Source organism: Nilaparvata lugens, chromosome 1 (genome assembly GCF_014356525.2).
Source record: "Nilaparvata lugens isolate BPH chromosome 1, ASM1435652v1, whole genome shotgun sequence".
Lineage (NCBI taxonomy): Eukaryota > Metazoa > Arthropoda > Insecta > Hemiptera > Delphacidae > Nilaparvata > Nilaparvata lugens.
This window is the reverse complement of record NC_052504.1, coordinates 39,470,895-39,496,232: the sequence shown is the minus strand read 5'-3', so window position 1 is coordinate 39,496,232 and position 25,338 is coordinate 39,470,895. Positions and strand designations below refer to the sequence as shown.

The 25,338-nt window shown below is 34.3% G+C and overlaps 1 protein-coding gene across 4 annotated transcripts in view; it reads left to right on the top strand.

Annotated features, from left to right (window-relative positions):
• Positions 1-25,338, top strand: part of LOC111048052 (ATP-dependent RNA helicase DDX54) — an 82,403-nt gene that overhangs the window by 11,080 nt on the left and 45,985 nt on the right. For 3 of the 4 annotated variants that reach the window (XM_039433442.1, XM_039433433.1, XM_039433448.1), the window contains exons 4-13: positions 1,261-1,469; positions 2,732-2,878; positions 7,195-7,363; positions 8,834-9,044; positions 10,306-10,529; positions 15,180-15,380; positions 16,244-16,373; positions 18,157-18,358; positions 19,021-19,319; positions 19,964-20,142. In XM_039433442.1, the coding sequence (XP_039289376.1) occupies positions 1,261-1,469; positions 2,732-2,878; positions 7,195-7,363; positions 8,834-9,044; positions 10,306-10,529; positions 15,180-15,380; positions 16,244-16,373; positions 18,157-18,358; positions 19,021-19,319; positions 19,964-20,130 (1,959 nt within the window). In that variant the 3' untranslated portion in view covers positions 20,131-20,142. Of the gene's footprint in view, positions 1-1,260; positions 1,470-2,731; positions 2,879-7,194; positions 7,364-8,833; positions 9,045-10,305; positions 10,530-15,179; positions 15,381-16,243; positions 16,374-18,156; positions 18,359-19,020; positions 19,320-19,963; positions 20,186-25,338 lie in introns of those variants that run through there. The other variant, XM_022333890.2, reaches the window with a different exon arrangement.

Genomic DNA, 25,338 nt, shown 5'->3' with positions numbered 1-25,338 from the left:
ATTCATTTGAAAATTATAATTTACTATCTGCTTATCTTGAAAATTGTCAATATATTGAAATAACTGAGCATATCTTCCAGTTCGTTTCTTTTCAAAAAACCTTAATATCGTCTTTGACACGTTACCATTGGTATTTTGGTAGACCTCATATGGTCAGTGAAACAAGTCGGGAAATTAATTGAGTGCAAAGTTGTAGATGGTTGCTAATGTATCAGTGGATCACTGCGGAATTAATCAATATAATTCTGCTTACATTTGCTTTTACATTGGTCACTGTCGGTGGCTTAGCTCATAATTTCCAGACTAAATTAAACAGTGTATGCGGCATTTTGCAGGATTTAAGTCAATGTAACCCAACACTGATAGGATTAGATTCTGTACTCGAACCTCTTTTCAGAAATTATATTTATTTAATGAAGTACTCATTATTAATTCTGATAGCGGTGAGAGACACAATCATACATGGATTTGTGATCTATGTCTTTGTTCAGGTTGCATTGGCTCTTTATCAGAACAACAAACAGGTAATAATTTTAAGATTGCTTTATTTAAGCTCATTACAATTGAAATATTCCAATCCCAAATCTGGGATAACCTACAAATTTCTTGACCAATTAAGTAAATTCTCAGTTCTGATATCACACAGAGGGGCATATATTCATGTACCCATAAAAGTGAGAACTTTCATACATTTATATTTTTTTTGTGTGGTCCATGCCCTCCCTGGAGCAGGCCGTCACAACATTTACATAGTGATTCATCAAAATTTATTCTTTGTTTCTTCAATATATAAATTTCTAGCTGATTATTTTTTTCCAGTGCTGGTACTTTGTAGGATGGTGTCCAATGAAATAGAGATCCTATGGAATATGTTTTGAACAGAAACGGTGACATCGTTCGAAGTAGATTTTTAAATGCCTTATTCATACATTGATATTCATTCTGACTAAAACTATAACAAACCATGATAGCAATGTGACGAAATTTCTGATTGAACTCTGACAGAAAACTCTAATAGTTGGCAGACAATGCAGAAACATGGAAAATTCAACAAAATTATTTACTTTAGGATTATAATAGAATGACTGTTGAGTATTTCAATAAAATATTGCGTTTCTGGACCATGTTACTCAATTATTTAATTGTTACTCATGTTACTCATTATTCAATGATACACAAAACACAAATCATTGAAACTGATTATCCAATCAATAACAGGAACGATCCAATACACTTTTTGTCATGTTTCTCATTTTATAGACGCTGAAATTTCTGAAAGAGATTGGCAAATTCACTGGAATAAGATCGGCGATAGTGTTAGGAGGAGATGCCATGGAATCGCAGTTCTCAGCCATCCACAACAATCCGGAAGTGATCGTTGCCACTCCGGGCCGATTCCTTCATGTCTGTGTTGAGATGAGCTTGAAACTCAACAGTATCGAATATATCGTCTTTGATGAGGCTGACAGGTATCAAATATCTTTCAATCATGTTATTAAATTGCCAATCACTTAGTAATGCAATTCCCTAATACAATGTGGGACAGTCAAACGAAACTATTTCAAGTTTTAAAATAAAATTCATAAAAAATATTTTCCAAGTCATATATTCCAACAAACTGTAATAACACGAATGAACATTTTGGTTTTATACGAAAAAAAATTGAATATTACTCCAGTAAGTTGGCGCCCATTATTATGCACACATTGATCAAGTTTCACACTGAAATTCTCACTAACACGCCGTAACACGTCAGATGTTATTGCACGAATTTCTTGTGTTATCCGCATTTTCAAGTCCTGTATTGTTGCTGAACAGGTCTCAAAAACCTTTGACTTGAGGTATCCCCATAAAAATGAGGAGTGATCATGGAGGTCACTGATCAAGCGGTTCGGAATAAGATTTCTAATAAGGTAAACTGATACTTTGGCCTCAGTTGCTCCATCTTGTTGAAAATAAGGGTTCTCATTCACATGGAATCAAACGGAAGTTGTTCAGCATTTGAACATAGCGAGCTGATGTTACTGTAACTACATGGCCGTTGTCTTGAAAAATACGGACCAATTATCTATTTGAAAACATCGCAAACCATACAGTCAATTTGGCCAGATATAATTGCCGTTCATGAAGTTCTTGATAATTTTGAACAATCAAATACCGAAAATTCTATCCATTTACGTGTCAGTGAGAATTTCAGAGTGAGACTTGACAACGTGCGCAAAATGATCGTCACCTCTCTTACTAAAGTAATATTCATAACTTAAAATTTTTTTCTGTATAAAACCAAAATTTCCATTTGTATTCTTATTTTACGATTTGATGGGATATATGACATGAAAATATTTTGTAAATTTTATTCTGATGCTTTTTGAAGGTACTGCAAATCTACTTGTATCATTTGGATTGTCTGTCTAAATTATTCTATATCAATTATTATCAACAATGCCATGCATATTCAAGACCGTTCATTGAGATATTCTTGAAACTCATTGGACCCGACTTACTGAATTTGAATTTGTACTCACCTACATTTTAGAAGCATATATATATTCTATTTCATTTGACTATCATCGTATATGAAGTGTGAAGAGTAATTTCACAGCCCTAAAAATTTGTCACATTCTATGATTCAGTTTTCCTCCCATTATATATTTTTATAGGCTTCATATATTTTTTAATAATTTGCTCACATTCTATTGAAGTTCAATCCGTTTTCCAATTCGACTTGCAGGTTATTTGAAATGGGCTTTGGCGAACAGTTGAGAGAAATTGTACAGAGGCTTCCAGAAAACAGACAGACACTATTGTTTTCAGCTACTTTGCCCAAAGTACTGGTTGAATTCGCCCGTGCGGGGCTGGTTGATCCAGTTTTGGTCAGGTATGAGATTTGTGCTTAATCTTTCATTAAATAATAGTTATCCTAGGTCTTTTTACTTTCCTTGCCCTATTACCATAGGTAAGGAAAGTATTGCTTTCCAAAAAAATTTAAGGTACCCTAATTTCATGTTTTCTATACGTTTCAAGGTCCCCTGAGTCCAAAAACATGATTTTTACTTTCCTTGCCCTATTACCATAGGTAAGGAAAGTATTGCTTTCCAAAAAAATTACGGTACCCCAATTTCAAGTTTTCTATACGTTTCAAGGTCCCCTGAGTCCAAAAAAGTGGTTTTTGGGTATTGGTCTGTGTGTGTGTGTGTGTGTGTGTGTGTGTGTGTGTGTGTGTGTGTGTGTGTGTCTGTGAACACGATAACTCCATTCCTAATTAACCGATTGACTTGAAATTTTAAACTTAAGGTCCTTAAACTATAAGGATCCGACACGAACAATTTCGATCAAATGCAATTCAAGATGGCGGCTAAAATGGCGAAAATTTTGTCAAAAACAGGGTTTTTCGCGATTTTCTCGAAAACGGCTCCAACGATTTTGATTGAAGTTATACCTATAATAGTCATCGATAAGCTCTATCAACTGCCACAAGTCCCATATCTGTAAAAATTTCAGGAGCTCCGCCCCATCTATGCAAAGTTTGATTTTAGATTTCCAATTATCAAGTCTCAGATATAATTTAAACGAAAAATTCCGAGTGGAAAAGATTGAGCATGAAAATCTCTTCAATTAATGTCTTGTAACATTTTCACCTAAAATTGAAAATAAGCATGACATTTGAGAAAATTTGATTATTCAATAAAATTGCAAACTGTTGGCAACTGTTGATTCTATTAAATCATTCATTATGAACAGATAGCAGATCTCATGTGTCTCCAGCGTTATTGTCCTGTCACCAGCTGGCTCAGATCTTTGAATAGTAGACTTGAGATGCGCGGGAACTCTAGCGTCAGGTGATCAATTTTCATAACGGCGAGGAAAGTTGTGTGAGTGCGCCACACCAGATTTTTGGGTGTTGGTCTGTGTGTGTGTGTGTGTGTGTGTGTGTGTGTGTCTGTGAACACGATAACTCCATTCCTAATTAACCGATTGACTTGAAATTTTAAACTTTCTTCAATTAAAGACTATCTTTGTCTTAAGAGACCAAGTTCAACTATATTTACGTCTTAAGAGACCAAAATTTAATTACATTTACGTCTTTAAGAGACCAAAATTTAAGGGACACATTGAATTCCGATGGGGAAAGATCAAGTACTCATCTTGTAGTTGTGTCGTCGCGATGTCCGGAGTCCCTGGCGGAGATGGATGAAGGGTGAAGATGATTGGTCGTCCTCCAGGAATGTTCATGTGTCGCGGCGACAGATCCAAAAGGGAGTTAGTCTTGTTCTCTCCTCATCAGCGTTCAATGACGTACGATTCCATCCATGGTTGGAGGAAGTCGCCGGCCCTTTTACAATGGAAATTCTCGGCCCGATATAGAAACCCAAAAGGGGTATTGAAGATCCGAAGTATAGAGGGAATCAATCGTCATCCTAATTCAAGCTATCCCATTATTACTGTATTCTCAAAAGGGGGACTTTACTTCTAAATATTACTCTTAGCCTACATTTAAAGTAACTTCAAACAATGTCCGATTTACTTGGACAATCAATTAAATTCTCCTGGAGAGAATGAGAATGTACCCCCAAACGAAAACATTACTGGAAATTGAAAGAAAATCTCAAGAAACAGTTAACACTATGACAGCTGGGATTAGAATGATCGCTCTCCTAGTTTTCAGAGGCTTCCAGACTGATCAGTTCTACCATAAAACTTTAAAATATTTAGCCGATCGCCTGTGAATTTCTCTTCGCCCACTCTCTTTCTCCTCAGTAAATAAGGAAGGTGATACGTTCAAGCAAGAAGGAAACTAGGAGAGAAAAGTTATTTCCCTTTTGCAAGTTTAGAATTATGGGATTGATTCAGCATACTTCTAGCGTCTAAATCTGTCGTGAGAATAGATAATTCCAAGTGGGATCGTGGGAATCAAGGACTTTAATAAGATGCTGATCATAATTATAATGATTTTAGAAATGCTGGCTACGTTGCCAATGAACAAGAATAAATTTACTATCTTTATGGGAACTGAAAACTACTAACTTAAGATAGAATAAATTCCATTTAATAACTCAAAATTTTGGTACAATGAGACTTGTGGCAGTTGATAGAGCTTATCGATGACTATTTTAGGTATGAATTTGATCAAAATCGTTGGAGCCGTTTCCGAGAAAATCACGAAAAACTCTGTTTTTGACAACATTTTCGCCATTTTAGTCGCCATCTTGAATTGCATTTGATCGAAATTGTTTGTGTCGGATCCTTATAGTGGAAGGACCTTAAGTTCCAAATTTCAAGTCATTCCGTTAATTGGGAGATGAGATATCGTGTACACAGACATCACTCATATACACACACACACACACACACCACACACACACACACACACACACACACACACACACACACACACACCACACACACACACACACACACACACACCACACACACACACACACACACACACACACACCACACACACACACACACATACATACAGACCAATGCCCAAAAACCAGTTTTTTAGACTCAGGGGACCTTGAAACGTATAGAAATTTAGAAATTGGGGTACCTTATTTTTTTTCGGAAAGCAATACTTTCCTTACCTATGGTAATAGGGCAAGGAAAGTAAAAAGAACACACGTCGATATTTTATTTGTAGAACAGCTGTTTTGACAACTTTTAAAAAATCCTCAAATTTTATAATTCAAACAAAGGAAAATGTACTTTGAAAACAATAACAATAGTATAATCGTAGTTTTAATAAAATTATTTAGCCGCCGATCGGCATAATGTTATTCCCTAAATTATCCTCGTTAATAAGGTTTATAGATCAATGAGCAGGAAAGTTGTGTGAGTATACCACACCAGATTTTTTAGCTAGCGCTTTCTTGAAAGTGAAATTTTCATCAGGGAATGAAGTTATTTAAATCCATCTAGTGGATCTAATGAGGTTATGTGAAACTAATAATTTCAAAGGAAATTGATTGGTAAAATATTTTCACCAAGGGATCTTCTAGAGATATATTCCCTGCTCGCGCATCTTAGTTTGTTCGAAATTCTAAAGTGACTTTAAGTTTACTCATCTCCTTAGAAGTCAATGTTTTAATTTCAAATAGTTAGTTACCTGTAGATAGGAATAGACATTCCCAAATCCATTCATAATGCAGATTATGCTTTTTCTTGATGAATTTCTCACTTCCATTCAGAATATATTTCAACAATATACAGAGTGCGGCATCATAATTTTTCAAAACTCAATAAAACACATTGTAAGAGTCAGAAAAGCTCTATCTCATTTTCAGAATGTAAGTATGTATTTACAGTTTTGTTTTATTTAGTTTTGAAGAGTATATCATGAAGGTGACGTTCTCCACTCTGGATACACTTAGAGTACTTTCTATAGAATTTCCTATCATCCTTTCAAGTAGTGCAGGCTTAAATTTGGCAATTTCCACCGGTATGTTGTTTTTTTTTTTAATTTCTTGGATGGTCTTCAGACGGTTCACATAGACACGGGATTTAAAAAAAACCCACTTCAGTGGAGATCGAGCTGGTCATTGCACATCGCCTCTAATTGAGATAAGACATTCTGGAAAGTGTTCCTCCAAAACAGCCTTCTTGTATATTATATCTATTTTGTATGGATTAAAATGAAGTTCTTCGTGAAGAATCCTCCTTACAGAACGATGGATAGTCCAAGGGCAGAAGCATATTTGCGTGCTGAACGCCTTGGTAATTGCAAAATTGAAGCTCTCACTGCCTCAATGTTTTCACGTGATCTAATGGGCCGTTGAACGTTAGATCTTCGTTTTGTTGTATTACCTGCTTTTCTAAATGTAGTAATCCACGAACCAGTCGATTTTTTATCTGAAACACGGACCAACGGGGCTAAATTGGAACGATTTCGAAAGGCGCGCTGTGCTGCAACCACTAAACAGCCACTCGAAAATTAGGCCTCTACGGCGAACGCACGCTACTGGCTGTTCCAACGCATAATGGCGACTGTACTGTGCAAGAACAAAACTTAAAAATCATGTCTCTCGAAAGTAACTACATGCACTCCGCTGTTTCATCAACTAACTGAATAGTAATCATTTCAAAAAAAGGAAACTGTGATGCCGCACTCTGTATTATTATCAGAAATTGATATCGCTATAAAATGTTGGTATTATTGACATACAAAAATGATAATGCGCCTCTGAATTTCAGATTGGATGTTGAAAGTAAAATACCCACAACCCTTGGATTATCTTTTGTTTGTTGTAATACGGATGAAAAAGACGCTGCACTTCTCTGTCTATTGAAACATGCTATTCATCGTGATTCCCAAACTATCATTTTTGCTGCAACCAGACATCATGTTGAGTATATTTACAAGGTAAGTAATAACATATAGTAATAACAAGTTATAACATATAGTTATAACAAGTAATTTTTAATAGAATCAAAGTTGAGAAGTAAGATGCTTGACCCCATAATGATTGTATAATGAAAAACTGTTTTCATGCCATGAACCAGAAGATTGAATTCTAATTATCAAAATTCTACACACCCTGTATTTTTGTGAATATTCATAAGACAATTTTTTTCAGTCCATTCTTGTTATCCAGTCTATTTATGTGAAAAAGCAATACACAATGTGAAACAGAAATAAAATCATTGTATAACAGTAAGCTTTCTAAACGGAATAGGCTATATGCTTTTCAGGGGTTCTGAAACTAACTCGATCAATAGCCTTGCCTGAACATGCGGGGCTCTGTCTGGGTTGACTCCACTTCCCTAGCTGTTCGTGGAAACCACATGAACGAACCAAACCAAACAACTCCAGAAGTTGCCTTGCCTCCAAACCCACGGGATCTGCCCCATCAGGGCAGTTTCGGAGGGGCAAAAAGAAAAACCCAAGAGACCAGAGATGGGTGAAACTACAGGCACGAATGTAGGTCAAGAGACTGAGTCGAGGATGACCAGGTGCCCTATAGGCAATTTGGCGACCCCTCCTTCAGCGGAAGGACCTACAAAAAGTCCAGGAGTGGAACTCACGTAGGTCACGAGTTTGAGAGGTGAGGCTTTTGACCCTGCAAAGTTTCGGAGGGGCAAAAAGAAATAACCCAAGAGACCAGGGTGAAACTCCAGGCACAAATGTGAGTCAAGGGTAGCCAGGCGCCCCAGGGGCAACTTGGCGACCCCTTCCCCAGCGGAAAGACCTTCAAAGAAGGCCAGGAGTGGAACTCACTTAGGTCATGAGGACCAATCAGTATGAAGACACTGCCAAGCATATCACACTGAATTACGACAAGCAACCAGGTGATGAATGGGATGTTAGCATGGGGAAAAATTCCTGGTTCTTGTAAAGGACACAGGTATTGGTTTGCCTAACTAACATATTACTTGGGAACACAATAAGCTTTGGTTGACGTGTGGGGTTCTTTGAACCTTTAGATCCTTGAATCCGTCCCTCCAAAAATAATAATAATAACTCGATCAATAGCATACTATTTCATTTCCTAAATGCATCTATCTACATTAACCATCATACAATAGAACCGTATTTTCTCCTTGAATTTCAATCAACTTGTTCTAGATAAATTGCTATTTACTCCTTAAACTTTTCCAAGTACTAGTCTTGTGAACATGCAACATAATATAAAAAAAACATTGAAAATAATATGAATATTGAAGTGTTAAACCCTATTTATGTAGGAGGAAAAATAAATATAAGTCTAAAAATAACTAAGTTTTGTCAATTGCTCTGTTAACTGTATCTTAATTAAATCTATGTATCTATTAAAAAGTATCTATTACTTTTAATTTTATCTATGTTCACTTGTGCACCATTCATTGCTTTCAGATGCTTCAACTTGCAGGCATAACAAGCACATACATCTACTCAAATCTGGATCCCACCGCTAGGAAAATTAATGCAGCCAAGTTCCAAACGAGAAAAGTTAAAACTCTGGTTGTAACTGATGTAGCTGCTAGAGGTATAGACATTCCACACTTGGATGCTGTCATAAACTACAACTTCCCCGAAAAACCGAAATTGTTCGTTCACAGAGTTGGTGAGTTGAAGGGTTTGATGTATTCAAATAGAAGCTCATTAACAAACAAGACTGACCCTGTGATAATGAACTATTTGGCCATTTACTTATGATTATTCATACAGACTTCTCTACCTAATAAAAAAATAAAATAAATTAAATAGAGTCCTGTTCAATGTTTCCTCTCTTAAAAGCAAGCCTTAAATAAATACTAATTACTAATCAATTCAGTTCTAGCTTTATTTGAGTATTGTTTGTCTCAATCCTAGTTTTCAAAGTTATTAAACTATAATGCTTGTTTATAATGCAAAAAAGTACAGTAATTTACAACTCTGATTATTCACGTTTTTTTGACAAAATAATCAATAATTATTCTATTTTTTATGTTTCCTGAATAAGGAGATTGCATTTTACAGCACAGAATTCTCGCTAGTGCAAAGTACGGGTTACCTGCTATTAAGTAATATATATATATATATATATATATATATATATATATATATATATTATATATATATATATATATTACTGTACTTATTTTTGCATTATAAACAAGCATTATAGTTTAATAACTTGGAAAAATGAACAGCTCTACTTGGACCAACAGCAATGCTTTAATAACATCATTGTACTAGTAGTTCTGTGAACAGTAGACCTCACGCAGTATTCTCATCCACAAGTACCTCATTGAAACTATAGACCTTATGGAAATACAGCAATAGACTGGCTTCTCCACACATCTGTGTAATCACTTGTCAGCTGATTTATGATGGATAATTCTATAGTCTGATTTTTACTCCAATATTGGCGTAAGAAGGAGGCTCCTTTTTCCTTTCATATTATCATAGAAATGCAAAATTTCCAAAAACCTTGTATATACGTCGACGCGCAATTAAAAAAGGAACATACCTGTCAAATTTCATGAAAATATATTACCGCGTTTCGCCGTAAATTCGCAACATATAAACATTTAAACATTAAGAGAAATGCCATACCGTCGTCGACTTGAATCTTAGACCTCACTTCGTTCGGTCAATTAATATCGGCGATTGCATGTTATTGAAGTGATAGCAACAAATTCAGTTGTAATGTTATCGCTAAAGCCTGAAATTTTAAGCTTATCATTCATCATTTCTTTTTTCACAGATTCCATTTTTAGTTGAGCTTCCTTTTCAATTGGCTCCTTCCTACTTCACTTACATCGACCATTTCAATTTTCACAGATTGTTTTTTTAGTTAACATCCGTTTCAGCTTGACTGATACATGTTGATGATTTGCTAGGTCGATGTGCTCGCGCGGGAAGAGATGGCCACGCCTACTCGCTGGTGTCGAGCGGTGAGACGTGCTACTTACTCGATCTGCTGCTCTTCCTCGGTCGGCCACTCAACCTCATCAAGCCGGGAAAACCACATGACGATGAAAATGCCGTCGGATCCATACCCAAAATTCTCATCGAGGAAGAAATTGAAAAAGTCAACAGTCTGTTGGAGTTCAACTCTGATTTGGTAAGGACCTTTCAAGGTTATCTATTTTCTAATCGATTCAACTTGTACGATATTTCTCCTAAAATTATAGTTCAACTGTCTTATTTTTCCTGCGTTAACTTCTCAAGATGATGGCTAAACAAAAGTTAATATCGGGGCACCGAGCTTTGCTCGTTATTTATTTATTGATGAACAGAACACAATTCTTCAAAATGATTGGGGAAGGCACACTAACAGGCACAGCCCAAAACTGTTTCTTCCCCGAATTTTGATCTATACACTATAAATGGTCCAAGAAGTAGGTTATGTTCCATACACTTGAATTCAGGTCTAATTTTCAGTCCAAATATTTGAAAACAGAAAAGTTCTAATTTAGATTTTTACAAACCAAATTGAATAACAAAATAACTCTTACTTATCACTTAAAACTGTAAAATAATGATTAACTTTGAATATTATGATATACCATGTCATGTCAACAAATCAGATTATTTTGATCGAGTCTATTAAAATTTCTAGATTTCTCGCGAGATACGTTAAGCTGATTGATTACACAGCTGATCTCTCACACAGGCACACGCATCTTCTGTTATCGACAGACGATGAAATTATCATCTGTTTTTCCAAGGATGAATTATCCTTTTCATGTCATTCAATGAGTTTTCCCAGGGATGAGACCTAGTGCAATCGAATTTTTATATCATAGACCTACTATTTTCCAAATTTCGTGAAAATCGTTAGAGCTGTTGGACATAAATAACCATAAATAAAAAGACCAATAACCAAATATAAAGTATATACAGAAATTGCTCCCCTAATAGAATACAATATGGAAGGCGGTCGCTGGATAACATTTCGATTCACTAATCTTTGAACTTGAAACTATTTGAAAGTAGTTTTCATCAATAGTATATTGATGTAGGCTAGCCCTACATGGATACTTATCATGTGAGCACGGTTGTCAAGGTGACTGTTTTAGCAACAAACTTTTTTTGAAAAGGTAAGAAGTCAGAGTTTTGTGATGAGCGTTCTAAATTGATGTAGTATTTTTATTTTTATCAAATAGATGAATCGAGTATGATCTTACTGATTGTGAAATGGTTTTATTTTAAATTCAATGACAATGCCAAGATGAAAAGGGTATTCCTATCTCTCGACCTAGAGTGTCAGAGATTAATAGTTGGAAGGAACACACCGTCGGAAGCAACATTGTTTGGTGCCTCAAGGAAGTCACACATAGGGTGAATAAGTGAGAAAATAAGGAGCAAGTGAGGATGTCACTAGCTCGAATGGGACTTCTCACTTCTCAGCATGTAGCTGAGTGGAAGCAAATCTGTCCGCAACTGCAGAAGCATGGCTGTCTGGCAGGGAGGAAGTGTGTCTGTCCTGAGGTTTGGCTGAGCAGAGTATTGTTCGATTTAGAGGCTTGAGAAATCGTTGGTGGTGATGCGATGGAGCCCACAAGGACTTGGTTGAGGATCACATGCTGCTATACCTAATTGTTCAAGTTTCATTGGAAATCCGAAGAATCCGAATTGTTTGTTATTTGCAAGAATTAAATTTAGCATTAAAAAAAAATGTTTGCTCAAAATTAGAAAGGGCAAGGGAAGGCCCGTACTACATTGTGAAGAGGATAATTGTGTACAGAATTGAAAACCATATCAAAGTTTGTACACATTAATCGTCTATCACCTTAATATCAAGGAAATCTGGATATTGGAGACCAATATCCCTAAGGGGGGGGGAAAGTGATGTAGGCTAGCCCTACATGGATACTTATCATGTGAGCACGGTTGTCAAGGTGACTGTTTTGGCAACGAACTGTTTATGAAAAGATAAGAAGTCAGAGTTTTGTGATGAGCGTTCTAAATTAATGTAGTATTTTTATTTTTATCTTGTTCATAAATGTAAATAGTCCAGTCACTATATACATTGGTGCATGCGATTTATATTGTAGTTCTGATTTTTCAATATATTAATTGGTACATAAGAGAAGTCTAGAATCAATTTCTTCATGCAAAATTTCCTTGTGCTAGATTTTTCAGTTTTCAGCTATTTCTGCCAAATCTCGTAATCGGACAGAAAAATTTGCTCTTGCCTTTTTTTAGATTATACAATGCTGAATAAAATGTGATCATTTGGTACTCTCTATCTTCAATGAGTACTGAGTTATGAATTTTCAAAAATGAGTGAAATTTGAAGAAAAAATCAATTTTGATGAATTTTAGTTTTTGATCAACAATATCTTCCGATAGTTACCATTTAGATGTATAATTCAAAATCCCTCTGGGCGTATTTTTGTACTCTACTATCTGAGATCAGGTAGAGCGTTCTATCTTATATAGATTTCCAGGTACACCTGACAACAATGCTCCTTGTATTGTGAAAAAACACCTCATTTTCAGCTTCAACAGTCATCAGCAACTACATTGTCTTCACATTGATATTTCGCACAATGACACAAGTTCATGAGATTATGTTCTATAAGAATCACCCGTTAGATGCACTTCATTTCAGTATTTCCTAGTGGAGAGGTGCGCTTGAGGACACCTCAAGGATTAAAATTTCAAACACTTATAACTTTTGACACAATGCTCAGATTTCATCGTACTACACTTCATTCTTCTCGGCTCGTCAAGGCGGTCCAAAATCATGCATCATAAGTCAAATTCGGTCGAAAAATGGAAAATGTATTGTTGAGTGTACTTAAGCCCATATATTCCAATACACAAAAAATGGCCAATTTCTATATTCAAAGCTATGTATCTCGGCAACCACTTATTATAAAAATCATTACTTGATCTTGAAATCTACAATAGAATTTTGTAGAACATAGGCCTACATTGAATATTAGAAGGTTAAAAATAAATTAGTTAATTTTTTAAAATTTCTATTCTAATTTATACTCATTCGATAGTTTATAAAATGGCAAAGTTTTTTCATTATTGGAAAAATATTGTTACCGTGAAAAAAAATCAAGAAAAAACTGTTTGAAAAGTTTAGATTTTAACTCGACTTTGAACTTTTTCAACTTGTATCTCAATAACAATTGCAGATACGAGCTTCTAACCAGTTTCATTGAATTTCTCAGCCAAATTTCCTATAGAAAAAGTATTTTTACGCCCTCAATCACTCGACACAAAGCTATCAAATTGTAGACAATTATTCACACTCAAACAAGATAAGTCTCGTTTTTAATTGAAAAATCGAATTTAACTGAAATTCTGATTCGAGGATTTGAGCTAGATACCTGTATTTGGTCTCATTCGAAAGATAATCAAAAAAGAAAGTTTTTGCGCTATAAAAATTATTTCGTACCCTGGAAAAAAAATCGAGAAAAATGTATCTGAAGTTTTCAAAAAAACTTCAAAAATCACTCTTTTTCAACTTTGACCGCTAAAAAATACTACTCAATAATCGACTTTGGCATGTTTTATACCTCAAATCAATGAAAAATGTTGACCTCTTTTCAACGATGTCCTTAAAATTCACTTAAGACCAATGGTTCTTGAGATATTGACGATTTAATGACTGGAAGTACGCCTACTTGAAAAATATCGAAAATCGATATATCTCGAAAACGAAGGTTGATAGGAGAAAATTTTACTGAACATTTTTTGTTGCAAATTGCATGTAGAATCTATGGTAGCCGGGGTTTACACCTTATCTGGGACACCCTGTATAGTGCGGTCCACGTTATGACAGTATTTGATCAACTTCGGTTTTGCTATCCTTGTCTATCATTCGACAAAGCCGGTGGTACTATCCTTTTGTAGGTCCTCAACGATGACAATTATGTTTTTGACGGTGTAGAAATATAATTAATTAATGCAGAGAATTGGCATCGCTATTCTTCTATCTTTATCCACTGCCATTATAACGTGGACCACACTATAGCTGTTTACTTCAAATTATTAGCATTGTCGATACAACAACCCAAACAGCCATTAGTCGTTTATACACCGATATCTTGCCGACACTACAGAACAGGACAGATTTTACTCTGATGGACAGTATTAGATGAGACTGTGGTTTATAACTGCGCGAGGTCTACTGTTCACAGAACTACTAGCTATTTTTATGTTACAAATGTGATATGATTTAATAACATTGCTAGTTAAACTAATGGTATCCTTCTTCCACATTATTCTGTAACCACATAAGGATTCGAACCCACGACCAGTTAGCGATAGCGGACTGAAGGGTTCAACGCCTTGATTGTCTCGGCTACCTGGCCGGCTGATCTTCTACCTTCACGGCCAGTGAGGGGAACTTACCGCTCAACTAGAAATCCTAACAACCCAGCAATTAATAATACATTAGATAAAGCCTGAATGCATCAACGACAACATATATATTTTTAATGCTTTCTGAACATTGGTGACATTCAGATAAAAAGAAATCATTATATTATTTTATGATGTTTTTTGAAAATCTCTGAAGTCGACACACCATCACATATCTCTCACATCTCAAGTGTATGTATGGTGGTGACAACTTCTTCTTTTCATATAATATGGGTATCCAACACAATATCTTTTCTTGTTCCACTACTACTAACACCCGGAAACTGTTATGTTGTGTCATTAATTCATTTAGAAATGTTTCAAAAGTGACTTTTTCTGTTTATCTAACTCTTGATAATTTTGAATTTGTTGTTTCCCATTACAGAGCAGTCAGCTGAGGGTGTCGAAGAACGCGTACAAGCAATATCTGCGCTCCAGGACTGGAGCTTCAAGAGAAAGTGTGAAGCGAGTCAAGGAAGTTGATTGGGCCGATGTTGGTCCACTCAAAATATTCGCTTCTCCTGATCAAACGGAAATCGAAAAAGCAAACTTCATATCACAAATGAAACAATATCGGCCAAATGGGGTAAGTTGTTTACACCTCAAACAACTTCGACACTACTCACTTTACTTCATTCAAATTATTTATCTGAACATTTTATCAAATTTATTTCATTTTTTAGAATATGAAGTACATTCAGTTGATAGGATAGGAGAGTTTTAAAATTGTTGTTCAAGTTTCCTATATCGTTGTTCACATGAGCTATATAGAAGCTATGTGTATACATTCATTGTAAATACTGTATTCAATATTTTACAATAGAAAAAAGGTTATTTCTTCAAAACTAAAGGATTTCAGTTAGAGAATGAATAGATTGAATAACTGTTACCTCACCATTCGTATATTTGGATGAGTTGTAGAAGTACGAGTAATATTACAATACTTGAAAAATTATGATACATATAAATTCGAGAACAGAATACATTCCAAAAATGATGAAATTGTTCCACAGCTAGATACACAAGCCAGAATTTTTTGTTGTTAACATTCCTTTGGAAATATTCTCATATTTTGTAGAATTGTTATTTGTTAGCCTTCAGTAATGTTATTCAAATAATATTATATTATATTGTTTTATTATTCATTTAATTATTATCATAAATTTATTTAATTGATATTTTGTTGAAATCAGAACTACTTGAATCTGGTTACTGAACGGGTGTTTTTATGTTTGGAAGTAACGCTAGAGAACTCAACCTATAACACAGAAACTCAATACTTACTTATTCTTTCTCACTTTATAACAAAGAAACTCAATCATCTCATTTATCATCATAAACATATCTATACAATGCTAATTAATGCACAGGCTGAGTTGATGCAATGATTGAGCTCTTCCAAAATGTCTTGTATTCACATCTTGTCTAACAATAATCAACTCTTTATAGACAATTTTTGAAATCGGCCAGAACTCCAGTTCAGAAGTCTACACAGTGATGAAGCAAAAGAGAGAAAGACATAAGATGAAAATCACCAACCATCATGAGAAAAAGAACATAAGAAATGAAGCGAATGAACGTGAGTATCAACATCCACCTTGGAAAAGTTTTAGGCTTACCTAAGTTTATCCATGATTAAAACTATTTTTGAATAATTAGGCTTGTTTACACTGTGTTCTAGTCACTACAGTAACTTCGCTTAGTAAACGTCACATTTATTATGATAAATAATATATTCTCTTGAGTCTTACATGAATCTTTGTATTTAAAAATAATAAAAAAATTATAAAACTATATTAATTTCTCTTTAGTTTAGTAAACTCTTTTAGAGGTTGGACACCGGTGATGTATCGATATCTTAATTTATTAATTTTTTTTTGTGACAACTTTCTTTCTATCCACTTTTCCTTCTATCATACGTTGTTAATTAATATTGTTAATAGATATTTTTTATTGTGTTTATTTGTATTTCTGATGAGAGAAATTTATAAGATTTGTGTTTTCAGTCAATTGCAACTATGAAACCCATTTCTAACTTAATTGCGTTTCTATAATATCTTTAACTAGCAGGTAACCTGTGCTCCGCAAGGGTCTAATTAAACACATAACAAACTGAAAACATGACCTACTAAAACCTTGACGAATTGAAAATAGGCAGCCTATAACCATCCTCGCTAAATTAACAATCTATATGCAAAATGTCAAGTTAATCAGTCCAGTACCGATAAACCGGGGTCACTTAGTCCCAATTTTGGCGAATTGAGATTTTAAACAGCTTGTAATCAATACTTCAGTTGAAGCACATCTCTTGCAATATTTTTTAATGTATTCAGCAATGTTTAGAGTATTTTTCATTATAAAAAGTTAGTATTTTTCTCAACTTTAACAATGATATATTTTCTTGAAAATGACAATGTCAACCTTGTCACTCTTCAAGAGTTAAACAAAGTGAAACCAACTGTTAACCTTTAAAATGAATAACTACATTAAAAACAAATAATGAAATCCACAAATTATTTATTGAAAAATATTTCAGTTTCTGCTGTCTAAAAATCTTTTGTAGCGTCGAGACATGTTGGCTCCAGCTGCAGAATCAGCAAAAAATATTGAGAATGTATTAATTTCAAGCAAGGTGAATAATTATGTTTTATTAGAAAGAATACATGATATTTATCATATTTTGAATTGTATTTGCATCAAATCGTGCATAATATAACAATTTTTATACTGGGACAAAGTCACCCCAAGTTTAACCTAAAAATGACCTTGTTGTATTCAACTAGTAACAGAACCCTAACCAGTTCAACTATATGGATATACCAATTGAAATATAAATAAAAAGGCACAAATAAAATGTACTCGCCTATATCATAAGTCTTTTAGAAATGAGTTTTCTTATAAGAAGTTTTCAGACGACAAAATCACAAGATGAAGCAAGTAATTAGGTTTTATGTCGATAATTCAACTAATATATTGAGATTCGACAAGATATCGATTGTACAACCTCGATAATGATCAGGGCTACGGATATCAATGTTAAACATCGATTTCGGAAACAGAGATCGGAGATAAACTGATTTGAATCTTTTTTCCGCGTGGTGAGATAAAGTCACCCCGGGGTAGACAAAGTCACCCCGGTCGACGGTAGTTCAAACGTGATGATGCGTCATACGTGAATTTCCTACCGTACGTGTATAAGCCAGTTCTCTCTTTTATTATATCATAGAAAACAAATATTTTCAAATAAAATGTTCTTTGTTTAAATGACAAGGAACTACCAATCTGATAATTTACTGATTTATTTTTACTTGATATAAAATCATTCTTTCATGTGTAGTATATTGTTACGTTTAACGTTGCAGATCTGAGTCAAAGGCCTGATATCACTCTTGAAGGCAGTAATGTGGACGACATTGCATCAACGTTCAATAAGGTTATAACTGGTATGAAAAGAAAGAGAGAATTCGTCGCAAGAGAACCTGAAATTGTGGAAAGTAAAAAGAAAGCTGTAAAAGATGAAAATTTCATACCTTATCGGCCAGCAGATGCTCATACAGAAACTGGGTAGGTCGTTAATTCACTTCTGTCTAATAATAATACAGATATTTCTCCATGGATATTCAATATTATGATTCATAATAATATTTATTGATACTATCTGGTAGGCATACTATAAATACACTTAGTGCCGGTTGCACAAAAGCGTGTTAAATTACGGCTTTTGTACAACCGGGCCTTATTCACTATAGTGAGATTCATGTTAGAATGTCTGCATCTGATTAACATTGGTTTGCTATTCTTGTCAGTCATTAGATGAAGGTAATGATCGGTAGATAATCGACAGGATTAATCCCAACTGAAGATATGATTTGATTTGTCTGATCGTTCAAAGTCCTCAATTTTCATTTATCGCTTGACACCATGTGAGGCTGGACTTCCCAATTAATTTACTAATATTAGAATCATACATATTATATTTTATAATATAATTATTATGTTTACTGATTATTTTATTATATCATTCAATTATTCATATTATAATAGAATAATAATTCACTGCGAATTCAATCCTTCTAGCTAATAGTTGTTTGAAGATCATTTTTATTGGACGTAGTACAGTTATTATAATGAAGTTCAATGTTTATCAACTTTCTCATTTATCACATTCCAAAGCTATGCATGTGACAATTTTTCCAGTTTTCTAAAATATGTTTGTTTCCTTGCAGGTTGGCAGTGAACAACTTCGGGCAAGAGGCGACGAGAGCGGAGCTGGAGCTGACAGGTGACTGTGACGAGGCACTGCGCAGGTCAGGCCGAGCCAAGAAGGTGTGGGACAAGAGGCGTGGCAAGATGGTCGGTGTCGATACCAACAGCAAGGTGGGCAAGGTCAGGTCGGAGTCGGGTGCCTGGATCCCCGCCTCCTACAAGTCGGGCAGGTACGAGCACTGGGTCGAAAGCAACAAGGTTGATGCCCAGCTCTCCGACCAATCCGATAACGAGGAACAGATTGATAGCAAGGCCAAGTGTGAGTTTAACTTTCATTTAGTTTCTATTATCGTAGTTTGGAAAAGTCTCATTACTCTTAAGTAATCAAAGGAAATTTTTAAAATTTTGGTAAGTATAGCTCGGACGAATCAGATAAACAGACGAGAGTAATAAGAGCACTAGGTGTGATTACAACTCGATCAATTTTTTAAATAATTCCTAAATATTTCACAAATTTCATATTTTTAGTAATTATAGCCTACTTAAATAAAGCTTTGTTATCTGCGTTTCTTCATTTTTGGTAAGATGAGTTCACTTGGAACTCAAAACCCAAATCGTCTAAACCTTTATATTTCACATGTCAAATTGTTAAAAGTGACATATAACCTAGTACCTACATAACATTGGACTGTCGTAGCTTATTAATTATAATTGGAACTGTTTTTGGCTTGAGCCTGTGGTACTTCTCTGCAAGTTAGCCTACTGTTGAATGATTGAGTAAATTGATCGAATACATGACCATGCTCTTTTGTTGCTATTAATAGTATATAATGTTTTGCTTGGGATATTCCCATTTTCTCTCCATATCAAAGTCTCCATCATTTATCCTCCTCGCCATAGAATTTTTAACAAATTTCTATCAATTTTTACATTTTTTAATAATAAATAATTGTTTGTTTTCAGTTAAGAACAATAACGTGTACACACATTGGGGACGTCACAACGCCAAACTCCAGAAGCAAAAGAAGGCAGATCTGAAGAGGCCAGAACAGATACTCAAACAAAGAAAACTCAAAGCAAAAATGGAAATGAAGAATAAGCGTAAGAACAAGAAAAAATCTCGTCGTTAGCCATGACAAAATGTATGTATTGTTTTCTTATGATATAAAATATTTTTAGTTGAAATTTTCATTATTTCATAGAAACATCCAATATTATAGTGAGCTCATTAATCGTAGGAATCTGTATAATTTACTTTATTCATTTCCTCCGGAAATCACATATTATAAAACCAATCAATTCGATTGAATTCACTAATAAGTTGGTTATTGGTAACAAATGGTTTCAAATCAATCTATCAGCAGTAGAAACGTGTGCATAGGGCTGTGACGATGTCGGGGACCATCAACTATGGTGGAAAAATATTGTTGTTCATGAAATTTGCTGTTCATTTATTCTCTTGTTCTCGTTTATTCGATTCTCGCGATTATTTATTAAATCTCATCTGTGTTATGAACCACTTTCACATCATCATCTCACCTTTATTGGAATCATCTTTGTAAAGGATATAATACAAATAATAATTAGCTTTCAAAATTATTTTCAACGACATTGTTGTTCTCAAAATGACTTCATGTCTTGTTTTGCTGCTTTTATTGCATTGCTTTATGGATAGATATTGCTCTAAATCTAAATAAATAGCTTAATAGAAAAGTATATATGGGACAGGGCGAATGCTTGGAACTGTTATGGCTGAAGGTAACGTACCACGAGATGGCCCCTCGTTCTCATTGTTTCAAATGGCAATCAGGGGTCATCTTGTGGTGCAGTATCTATTGGAACCTTCTGTCATTTTGGTATATTCTTCGGTATTGGCGTTGATTCCATCACAGGTTGGCTTTTTTGTCATAGTCATTTCCTTCTAGATTTTTCAGAATTAATGTTCAAATTTCATTAATGGTACATACGATTTCATAAAAAAATTAAAAAATCACCAAATCATATGGTCAAAATTAGAAAAGGAACATCTGTTTCTATTATTGCTTTCTACCTGATACCACTTAACATCAATAATATTGTTTTGATAATTGATAAATATTTTTAATAATAATGATGATATTTTTATCTCTATATCTATAAAAGTCTAAGCCCCGACAGACTGAAATCACACCACAGCCCAAACTACTGAGCCTACAAACTTGAAATTTTGCACAATTGTTTATGATAGCTTCAAAACATCCACTAAGAAAGGATTTTCAGAAATTTGCCCCCCTGAGGGAGTTGGGGCTCCCCAAAAAACTGTACTTTTTAACCGCTCATTGCACAGCAAAGTCACGAGGAACTTTTTTGTTCAGCTACGAAAAAAATTAGATCTATGCAGAAAAATTCCAACCAGGAGCAGAGAGGGGTCCAGGAGAGGGCATTTTTTGAAAATTTTCATGTAAAATCACACTACAGCTCAAACTAATTGGCCTACAGACTTGAAACTCTGCACAATTATTCTTTCAAACATGCTAGACGAGCACTAAGAACGGATTCTGAGATATTTTGCCTCTAAGGGTTTCAAAGGATGAAAAAGGATCCTATTCAGTAAGGTTATGAACATGGTAAGGTGAATGCCATATTGAACCTTAGACCAGTTATAGAATAGACACGGCCAATTGTATATTCATACTAAAAGTCGATGAAGCCAACATCTACTGCCAAATCCACCCATCTTGACGTCACAACAGTGACGTCACGCATCGTATAGAAATTATAGAAAACTTTTATGAGTTTGTTGTGTAAGTGATTGTGGTGTTTAACTTACATTGTTGTAAAACATAGCTTGTTTTCCATAGCAGATTATTATTTATTTATGTAATTATTATTTATGAAAATGGTAATCTCCTGCACAGCATATAATTGCACAAAAAAATTTTAGGAAAAAAAGTGGAATATCTTTTCATGCGTAAGTTGAAATTTATACACATAAATATTAATTGTAAGTTGTAACTGTAATATTATCCTTGTTTATGATGTAAGTGAACTCATTGCAGCATGACAATAAATTAGTTTTGTAGGCTACCGTACCTTATTATTTTCAAAACACATTATAACTTTGAAGCCGATATCACATAACACATCATAAATTAACAGATATCGTTTTTGCCCGTAGCTAGAAATAACCTAAAAACACCATGAATCTGAAATAGACACAATCTGAAAGTTTTCAATACGATGCGTGACGTCACTGTTGTGACGTCAAGGTGGGTGGATTTGGCAGTCGATGTTGGCTTCAGAGGATAGACTTCCCAGCGTGTCTATTCTATAACTGGTCTAAGTATGGAACTGAGATAATTGACACATGATATTCTAACATATGTTGTAATCATTGGAAAGCTTAAAATGATTCTATCAATCAGCTGATCGAATTTGATTTTCCATGGATCGAAAGCGCGAGCTTGCCATGTGTTTGTTCCATTGTTGTATGCTTGGCCAGTTCGGTTTGCGCCTTCTATCAGCTGTATTTGGAGTCTCATACATTCCGATTAGAACAGAGCACAGATATTTTCTTTGGTTAGGAGTTTGTTGATAATTCTTTTTTAAAATTCAAATTCTATTACAAACAAAAATCACATTGAAAAATTTCTTAATAGACAACAAGATCACAAAAACAAGATGTCAAACATAAACCTTCATTTATTTGTAGCACGGCCAGAAAAAGACAAAGGGCCATATGAATAAAGTTGAGCATTTGCTTATACTTCTAAAATATGGAGCATTTGCTTCATTTTCTATGAATAAACGTGAGCAAAACCTTTTGCTCATGCTCATCAAAAAAATAGTTTGAGCATTTGCTCAAAAGTAAAAGCTTTTGCTCAAAATTGTATGAATAAACTAGAGCATTTGCTCAACTTTTGAAGCAAATGCTTCAAAAAAGGTGAGTCTAGTCTAGAGCAGCTTATCACTTTCTGCTCATAGTAAAATGGCTCAACTAATTCGTATGAGGAAGAGGAAACTATACCAAATACGATTACAACCAATAGTTGAGAACTATAAAACTCTTTTTAGATTCAACCATGATATATATCACCATTATCCCTACAAAAGAATAAATACAAAAGATAGATACAAAGATACCTGTTATAAAGATAGCCATCACAAAATAGGAATTTTTGAAGATGAGAGTGTAGACGATTATAAGAAGGCTATTGATATTATAAGAATATGCTGAAGATTATTATAGAGATGACATTTTTTCACGCTATTATTTCAAAATTCTAAACTCAACTAACCTAAAACTCTATTCATAATCATAAATAGAAAACAGAGCAGACGACGCAAACACAAGCGGTGCACCCTACTTGCATAATTAGCGCTTCCGTAAGCTATAAAAACAAATTAAGGCTACAAAAGCGAATCAGCTGATGAAAAATCTTCAAAATACGTGAGCATTTGCTCCAGAGTTCAGGAGCATAAGGTAAGAGTATAAGGTAAAGCTTATTCATATAAAAATGAGCAAATGCTTTTGCTTCTACCTTTTGCTCATGAGCAAAACCTTATGCTCCATGCTCTTGCTCATGAGCATTTGCTCTGGTTTTATTCATATGGGTTAAACTTGAGTACTAGCCGTGAGTAAATTCAATATAACTTATATTTTTATGTTGATATTTTGTGAACAAAAAGTACGAGTTGATGAGAGATGTGAGTAATTTCTTATATTTGATCTAAATGGTTATTCATATTGTAGTAGTCGGGGTCACTTCAATCAAAGTTTTTATTTTGTAGCTAATAAATTTCATACGTATTGATTGTCCATAGATGGTCCAGGAAATATGCGATGTACGATGAATCACACAGAATTCCATATTCTTTTCATCTTCCATTTTAGGAAGAATATAAGCTAAGCTAAATTCAAAAAAGTTGTAAATTATTCTGTCAATCTTCAGTAATTAAAGAATGCAATATGAGCAACTCTCTTTCATGAGGTGAATAATTTTTTTACAACATTTTCCGGTTACTCAATGATAGGGGAGTGATAATTATTTGTATAGGTCTTCTAAGGAACCATTATCTACAGCTGCTACCAATGAACTACACAGTTGTACACTTATACTCCAAACTACCGTTGTAATACCAGTAGCCTACACAATTTATCATTATCTCAATATGATCTTGAATCATGATCATCTTTCCGTTCTTCGGTAGCCGCTAGGCCGACAATTTCGAAAACATAGGTCTGTAAAATGGATTAATAAGTAATCATTATTAGCAGCCCTACTAAAATTTCTGGTCAGAAACCATCCTTAATATTCACACAACATATTCCCAAAGTTTCATGCCGTTATGTCAAGTATCTTTCAAGTATATAGGAAACAAACACAAACAGACATCATTTATATATATATATATTATATATATATATATATATATATATATATATAGGGTGTCCCAGATAAGGTGTAACCCCGGCTACCATAGATTCTACATGCAATTGCAACAAAAAATGTTCAGTAAAATTTTCTCCTATCGACCTTCGAGATATATCGATTTTTCAATATTTTTAAGGTAGGCGTACTTCCAGTCATTAAATCGTCAATATCTCAAGAACCATTGGTCTTAAGTGAATTTTGAGGACATCGTTGAAAAGAGGACAAAATTTCACATTGACTTGATGTATAAAACATGCCAAAGTTGATAATAGAGAAGTATTTTTTAGCGGTCAACGTTGAAAAAGAGTGATTTTTGAAGTTTTTTTGAAAACTTCAGACACATTTTTCTCGATTTTTTTCCAGGGTACGAAATATTTTTTATAGCGCAAAAACTTCCTTTTTTAATTATCTTTCGAATGAGACCAAATACAGGTGTCTAGCTCAAATCCTCGAATCAGAATTTCAGTTTAAATTCAATTTTTTAATTAAAAACGAGATTAACTTGTTTGAGTGTGAATAATATAGTCTACAATTTGATAGCTTTGTGTCGAGTGATTGAGGGCGTGAAAATACTTTTTCTATAGGAAATTTGGCTGAGAAATTCAATGAAACTGGTTAGAAGTTCGTATATGCAATTGTTATTGAGATACAAGTTGAAAATCGTTCAAAGTCGAGTTGAAATCTAAACTTTTCAAACAGTTTTTTCTTGATTTTTTTTCACAGTAGCAATATTATTTTTTCAATAATGAAAAAGCTTTGCCATTTTATAAACTATCGAATGAGTATAAATTTTCCAGGAAAATTTCAAAACTAGAGTGTTAAAAAATAAAAATTTTCAAGAAGAGCACCTCAGAAACAGCTTTCTTGGTGATTCCTAGGTAAAACATGTGTTAAGTCTGTGACAAAGTTCATCCTATAATGAAT